The sequence below is a fragment of the Corvus brachyrhynchos genome, unplaced genomic scaffold (genome assembly GCF_000691975.1).
Source record: "Corvus brachyrhynchos isolate BGI_N302 unplaced genomic scaffold, ASM69197v1 scaffold80, whole genome shotgun sequence".
Classification (NCBI taxonomy): domain Eukaryota; kingdom Metazoa; phylum Chordata; class Aves; order Passeriformes; family Corvidae; genus Corvus; species Corvus brachyrhynchos.
In genome coordinates this window covers 1,650,157-1,657,524 of record NW_008236769.1, presented here as the reverse complement: position 1 = coordinate 1,657,524, position 7,368 = coordinate 1,650,157, and the positions used below count along the sequence as shown (strand labels likewise).

The 7,368-nt window shown below is 35.8% G+C and overlaps 1 protein-coding gene across 1 annotated transcript in view; it reads left to right on the top strand.

Annotated features, from left to right (window-relative positions):
- ZCCHC4 (zinc finger CCHC-type containing 4) overlaps positions 1 to 7,368 on the top strand; it is a 7,552-nt gene extending 184 nt beyond the window's left edge. Inside the window, exons 2-11 of the mRNA XM_017727523.1 lie at positions 1 to 204; positions 698 to 778; positions 1,098 to 1,170; positions 1,706 to 1,856; positions 2,056 to 2,156; positions 3,315 to 3,436; positions 4,026 to 4,101; positions 4,597 to 4,648; positions 5,329 to 5,473; positions 7,126 to 7,368. The exon at positions 1 to 204 is cut by the window's left edge and continues 101 nt beyond it. Coding sequence (XP_017583012.1) covers positions 1 to 204; positions 698 to 778; positions 1,098 to 1,170; positions 1,706 to 1,856; positions 2,056 to 2,156; positions 3,315 to 3,436; positions 4,026 to 4,101; positions 4,597 to 4,648; positions 5,329 to 5,473; positions 7,126 to 7,249 — 1,129 coding nt within the window. The 3' untranslated portion in view covers positions 7,250 to 7,368. The remainder of the gene's footprint in view (positions 205 to 697; positions 779 to 1,097; positions 1,171 to 1,705; positions 1,857 to 2,055; positions 2,157 to 3,314; positions 3,437 to 4,025; positions 4,102 to 4,596; positions 4,649 to 5,328; positions 5,474 to 7,125) is intronic.

The window sequence follows — 7,368 nt, the reverse complement described above, 5'->3', positions numbered from 1 at the left end:
TTCAGAATGGGAAGAACACTCGGATCACCAGTTCCTGTGTGATATCACCACTACCCAGTTGAAAAGTCCCAGTCAACTTCTATATCCACTGGAGAATAAAAAAACAAATGCACAATATTTATTTGCAGACAGAAGTTGCCAGTTCCTACTGAATCTCCTTATAGATTTAGGATTCAGACGAGTGCTCTCTGTTGGAACACCCAGGTACATCAGTGAGAATTGTTACACTTTCAAATAATATTTCTTTCTCAAAACTGTACAGCTTACTAATGATTACATGATCAATGATTCTCCCATAATAAGAGGTTCACTATACTTTAATTGGTTGGGATTATCCAAACATCTAGTGGGGTCTAGCTTTGAATTTATACCAGAAAAGACTGTGGCACCAATGCAAATGACACACATACATGCTTCAGATCTCTCTGTTCCGTATAGAAGTGACAGTGAGTTTCTTAGTTTATGCTTTTTTGTGTGAGGTGATCCAGTAGGCTCCACTGATTTCTCATCTTTTAAGACTAACCTATTTTTCTGACTCTGAGTACAAACCAAATGGAGTCATGCAAGTTTAGACTACTCCATTTTCTCTATCTGTTTGGTTTTACATTTAGTAAAGTACCAGGCATTCTCGTCTTGCCAGATCATTTCGGAAGCCAGCGATTTTGTATTAAATTTCTTTGTTCCAATTATACTTCAGACTTCATGAAATGATCCAGTCAAGAGTATCACAAGAAGAAGAATTCAGTGTTAGAAGCCTTTTGCTGGATATTGATTTCAGGTAGGTTTTAGCAAATGTTTATCTATCTGAAGAACCTATACAAAGATGTGTATTCTTATTACTTAAAGAGATAAATTGGTGGTTGTTTTCCCTCTCTTGTCTCTGCATCTCTGTTCCTGTACACATACACAAATGACATCCAGTTGATGAGGAAAGTAAGTATACTTAATTATTTCTCAGAATTGGTATGTGTTGTCAGTTATCAGAACCCAGAGATGATGTTTTTCTCGAGGCCTGTTTTAACTATGTTTAACTATCCCCTTAGGAAAAATGAAGAGTTGTTTATGTTTTTCTACTACTATCAAAACTTATTTTACAGGTATTCACAATTCTACACAGAGGGTGAATTCTGCCACTACAACATGTTCAATCATCATTTTTTTGGCGGAGAGGTAAGGCCAAGTATTTATTGAGTGCTTTGGTAAAAAAATGCATGTTGTTGATGCAGAATTTTGTAAGAAAGCCATGGCTATCTAGTAGAAAACATCACGGAAAAACATGAATCAATTAAGAACATTTTAATAAAAGCAGCAATTAAGGTGTGTAAGCAACATTAATTAGCGTAAATTTAATAGGCAGCTTTAACTTTTAATTGAGTGGAAGAGAACTGCTGAAGAGGAGGCACTCTCATTCTTTGATTTTCAGTAATGTTTTTATATGTTAACTGAACAGGGCACTTGTTTTCAGTCTTTCAAATCTAGGTGGGTTTTTTGTGGGTTTTTTTGGTTTTTTTGGTTTTTTTTTTTTTTGGGTTTTTTGTTTTTTTTTTTTTTTAATGCTACTCAAGAGGAAATTCACCTCCACAAGACAGGAAAAAAGTTTCATCTTTAAAGTTGAAATTTCTACAGTGATCATTTCATTGCCAAAGACAATATGTTTACAGTTCTCGAATCTTTATTTCTGGAAATTAACTTCTGTTTCTTACAGGCTGCACGTGAAACTTGCAGGAAATTCTTGTATGAAGAGAATGGTGAAAGAGTCATTATGATAACTGATCCCCCATTTGGAGGTTTAGTGGAAGCACTGGCTTCTAGTTTTAAAAAGCTGATGGCAATGTGGAAGGAGACAGAAAAAGAAGGTATGTATTACAGCCAGATAGGTGGGTTGTGCTGTAACATCACTTTAAGGAAAAAGGACCTATTTCTAAGAGAACTACTGCTTCTGCCCAGTATGATGTAGATATCCATGTTTATGTATTTGGAATGTTCACTGTAAATTTCTCATGCTGCATGTACTGTGTTTTTCTCCTATGTACACCAAAGTCTTTTCATTACTAGGTCATGACAACAAAGAGATGCCCGTGTTCTGGATATTTCCATACTTCTTTGAGTCTCGTATTCTTGACTTTTTCCCAAGCTTCAGTATGATGGATTACCAGGTACAGCTGAATCCAGTGAATCTGCTAAATATCAGTTGTGTGCAATGTGAACAGGAATATGAGTGAAAGCAGGTACAGCGGCATTCTTCTCTGTAGCTGGGCCTTGCTCGTGTGAAGCCTGCGTTCTGTATTTCTCTTAGTCATATCTGTGATAGCTTTATCGTGTTCCTGTTACATATCTTTAACTCATCCGTCATTTATTCATTAACTTGTTTATTCTGCCAGGCTTTCAGTGTAGCAAAATTTGTTCTAATTCTGACAGGTGCTTGTTGCAGAGGTGAGAGGTAACTCGATGAAGAGTATTTCGTTTTTCACAGATGTTGAAATGTTAGTGGGTAGTGCCCGGCCCTGGTTAAAAAAAAAAAAAAAGGGTCTTTCGTCTCCAAAACTGCTGGGATCAGAGTACAATTGCAATGATGGAAATGTTTGGAATTACTAAAAATTGCTTAATAAGTGAACTTGTCAGTGATAAAGCAATAATCTGGTATCAGCTTCTTCAATATTGTATCCATTCTGTACATAGTTTAAGCACACGTGCTGTAGTGTGTTTTGAGAGCTCAGTCATGGGTATTCATGATGCTAAAGGTTTATTTTTCATTTAACAGCTCTTCATGAATTTTGACATTGATGTTCTGAAGAATGTATTTGTGTCTTGTAGAATAGAAATTTGTTGAAGAAAATTTTAAACTCATGCTAGGCTAGACTCTGCATTCTGTTCAGAGCTTTTTGTGACAAGTCTCTGAAGGCGGTGCTGGAAAAAGCAGTGCTAATTGGATTAGCAACTTTGTAGTTACTCTGAGATAGGTTAAGATGTCACCACTTGTACTGACAAACGGAACAGTATAGATCCCTTTTTTTTTTGACAGGTTGCTCTTGTAAACAACTGCAATGTTATCTTAGTATCCCCTGCAAATGAGCAAAAGGGAATAAGTAAAATATTATTGAAGTATTGTGTGTCTAGCCTAATACTATGTTTGCACAAATTTACAAGTAAATGAGACAAAAAACTGGATGTAGAATTTGTAATCTGATTTGGGGTTAGAGTCTTCTGTATAAACCTGAACATTTCATAAGGCACATATAAAGATAATAAATATGTAAATAGCTCTTCCTGTGCTTAGCGTTTTAAGACTCTTTTTTATGGTTTTGTTTTTCTAGGTAGACTATGATAATCATGCACTATATAAGCATGGCAAGACAGGTCGTAGACAGTCTCCTGTCCGTATTTTCACGAACCTTGCCCCAAATATGATTGTGCTTCCTGAAGAAGAGGGTTATAGGTAAGATGTATTAATACTCAGGTGACTTTTAAAAGAGTGTCTTTGTTCTTAATTAAGGCATAAAATCTCCAAAGGAGTTTGGCATGGTGCTGTTCAGTATTGTCTTGCCTAACTTGGATGCCAGGCTTAAAAGCACATTTTTCTGTCTCATTCTAAAGTTGCATGTTATATAAACTACATCTAGGAGAGCTGAAGTGTCTAAAATGACATTTGTATTTTCCAGTGTGGAATGATAAGATTCCTCATTTTTTCTGTGGGAAATATTGTCTACATCTACAAGAGAGATTTGCAGCTATGTCTGATAATCTGCTGTTAGGACAGTAGTTAAAAAATGAACACTAAGAGAAGCACTGAGTACAGAGGAATTTAGTTTCTTTTACTACTGATACTGTTGATAATTTGACTTCAAGCACCTGTATTTTACTGTGTGGATGTACTGTATGTAAATGGCCTAAGTGGTCATTTATGCATCAAAGACATAATCTTTAATTCAACAAAGTGATTTTGCAGTCCTTATATTTGTTGTTAAGCTTGTATAAAATTAATTGTTCTGTGAGCAAATAGTGGACCAGTTCATCTTTTTCCCCAGGTTTTGCACTGTATGTCAGCGATATGTTAGTTCTGGTAACCAGCACTGTGAGATATGCAATTCATGTACATCAAAAGTAAGTATTTTCACTTCTTTCTGAATGGAAGTTTTAGAAGTAGCCAGATAACAACCTCTGTAGTACTTGCTTTGATAAAAACCTATTCTGATGCTGAGTTCCATGGGAAACCCCCAGCAGTTCAGTTTCATAGACTTATTACCTTCTCAGTACATCTTTCATAACTCACTGGGAAATAATTTCGCTTTCCCTAATTCCTTTGTGTTGGAAAAAGGACAGGACAAGTTTGCTACTTGCCACTTAGACCAGAGCTTATTCAGCTGTGGTCTGTTGACACATACATTTTTTCTTACGTTTTGAAGTTGTAGAACTTGCTAATTTCAAAATTTCATCTGTGGTTTTCACAGATTCTCAGGACTGTTGCTTCCGAGTTACAGTCCTTCCTACAGAAGAGTAGTTCCTGTAAAGAGTGGGGACCATACCTGAGTAGTTCTGTTTTAAGATGGAATCAGTGGGGGGCTTTAATAAATAAAACCATTTATTTGCCTTTTGTAGGATGGCAGACGATGGAAACATTGTGTTCTTTGCAAAAAATGTGTAAAACCCTGTAAGTACAGAAAAATATTTTCTAAATAAAAGTGCACGTAGTCCAAAGAAACTGAGATTCCAAACCAGAAGAGAAAATATTTTGTGAAAGAAGTAAAGTGTAGTAATTCAGAAGACATAAAGGAAAAGTGTTAATTTCACACAAGTTGCTATTCTTTAGTTTTGGTGTACTTGCGCTATGTGGAAATGTAATAAATTCTTGTCAAGGCACACTAAATCCCATTTATGTTTATTATGGGAAAACTGAAGTATTTCCATTTGTCATATAAGCATTTCCTCGTTTTGTAAACTTTGAATTTCATAAACAAATAGGCAATTACTAAAATGTTTGAGAGATCATGATAAAATTATGTTTCATGCACAAATTTAGTTGTATTTATAGCTCTGTATAAATAGCTGAAGCAGTCATTTTTGTTACTGTTACAAGTCCATTATAACATTTGGACTATTTTTCTTTTTAAGATCACACACAGGGTAATAGTTCTAATACCCAAATAATTCACACACAATTGCACAGTATGTCTAGTAATGTGATAAGGGACCAGAAAGTGACTCACATCCATCTCTGTAAAGCTAATCCAGAATTAAAAACGTGGTATTGTGGCCTATATTTAAAGCTTGGTTTCAGAATGGTCATTCTAAACTTTTCCAAGATCATAAATCGTATTATGTATTTTGCAGCTTGGTTTCATTGTAACAATTGCAACTGCTGCACTCTTCAAAAGCACAGTTGTGAGAAGACTGACGTTGGCTGTTTTGTTTGTGGCAAGGCAGGTCACAAGCGCAGTGCCTGTCCCAGTCTCTCCCGCACCAGAACAGCTTGTCAGTAAGTGTGATATTGCATTAATACAGTAAAATACAGCATTCAGATGAGATGACATCTTATGTCATGGAATCAATTCAGAAAGAGATAATTTTTGGCTTTAGATGCTGATGTCAGTCTCACTATTGCCCACTTGCTGCATTGCTGGGGAGTATATACTGAAGGGAGGGTGTGATAAAAGGTCACTTACTGGGGCTTCCAGTTCCCCATCTGTGGGTTTTCTTTCAACGCTGATTTATATGGATGGCAAACTTGGTGACTGGTGCATGGAGCTCTGTCAAGACAACTGAAAATTGATGTAATAGAACATTTTTATCCCCTTTTAATTCCTCATGAAAGGGCAGATAGAAGAGTCACTATAATGGTTTTATTGCTTCCTGTCTCTTTTGCTTTGTTGTAGCATATTTTGCTTTTTTCCTTCTGGTATTTCACATGCTTTTTGTAGCATGATCTAAATCTCCACCGTTAATGAGGGTCACATCAAATACCTTTTTTCTTCCATGATTGCCCTTTAGTAACATACAGAGCAACACTGTACACATACCTGTATGTATCAGAGAGCCAAATAAATGGTGTGTGGCTGTCTTCAGATGGAACTAACTGAAAACAGGAAAGGGGATTTGCTAAGAGATGATCCAGCAGATGGCTCAGTCTTTCCAGTTCGGGATAATTGATTGCACTTTTATAAATTCCTCTCCAGAGTAATGGGGTTTTCTGTGATTCTGGACTTGAATGGCTGTAGCAGGGGGAGTGCAAATCTTCCATCCCAAAAGCTGTGTGTTACACAGTGAGACTCAGACAATTACCCTCTTGGATCAGTATCCAGAGATTGACCAGGTGCCTGCTGGATGGTAGATGGGTACGGCTCTATTGCTTTGTGTCCTACTGATATTAAACCGGGTTTTGCTTAGGGAGTATTAGACACAAAAGGTAGCAATGTTTCATTTTATATATCTCTCATAAAAATTCCATCTCTTACTATTTCTTTTTCCTCTGCTAAAAAATTAAAAAGGATGGTAAAAGAAATTCATGAAACCTCATCTGTTTCTTCTGTGAAGGAAGGTACTATTCTGTCAGTTGTACCAGAATGGTTTAGTACTTTCAGGCCATCAGTTAGTTCTTTTGCTGATTCATTGCAGAAGATAACTTAGATCTCTTTTTCTAATAAAAATGTTGTATGTTTTGTTATAGTTATTCAGCGTTTCGCATTATGACATCTTTTGTCAGAGACAGAAAACAATCCACTTGCCAGTTGTACTTAGGTCCTGTACTAATTGCAGGATGCTTCCTAATGGTGTTAAACTTTACGTACTTTCTTCTAAGCCTTTCTATTATATATTCATGCATTATATATTAGCATGAAACTATGTATGTGCTTTTTTGTACTTGGTGACTTTCTTGTTTTCAATATCTGTTTATATTTAAATGCTGAATAAGTACATAAAATGAAAGTATAATAGCAATAAAGTGGACAGTTTTGGGAAGTGAAGTACCATAATGTTTTAAGATGGAATACTCCTTGTACTTTTTGTGACGGTACTTCACATATTGCCACAAAGTTTATATACTTATTTAAAATACCAGCAAATATATTTGTACAGAGAAGTGTGTTCTTCATTTTATTCTAATCTCAGTGTTCCTTTTTTGCTTTACAGGCCTGACAAAAAGAAAGGGCAGAAAACTCAAAAGAGAGTAAAGATGGGGATCTTTAGAAGATTAGCTATGAAACATGCCATATTCTCTAAGAAGAAAGTAAAGAATAAGAAAAAAAAGACATGACTTTTCTTGCTGCTACATGGTTGCTAATTTTTTTTTTTTTTTATTGCCAGCCTGCTGTTCCATTTTCTAAAAGTGTAAATGCTAACATCCAAAATAAAACCGGACTGAATGAAAAGTGA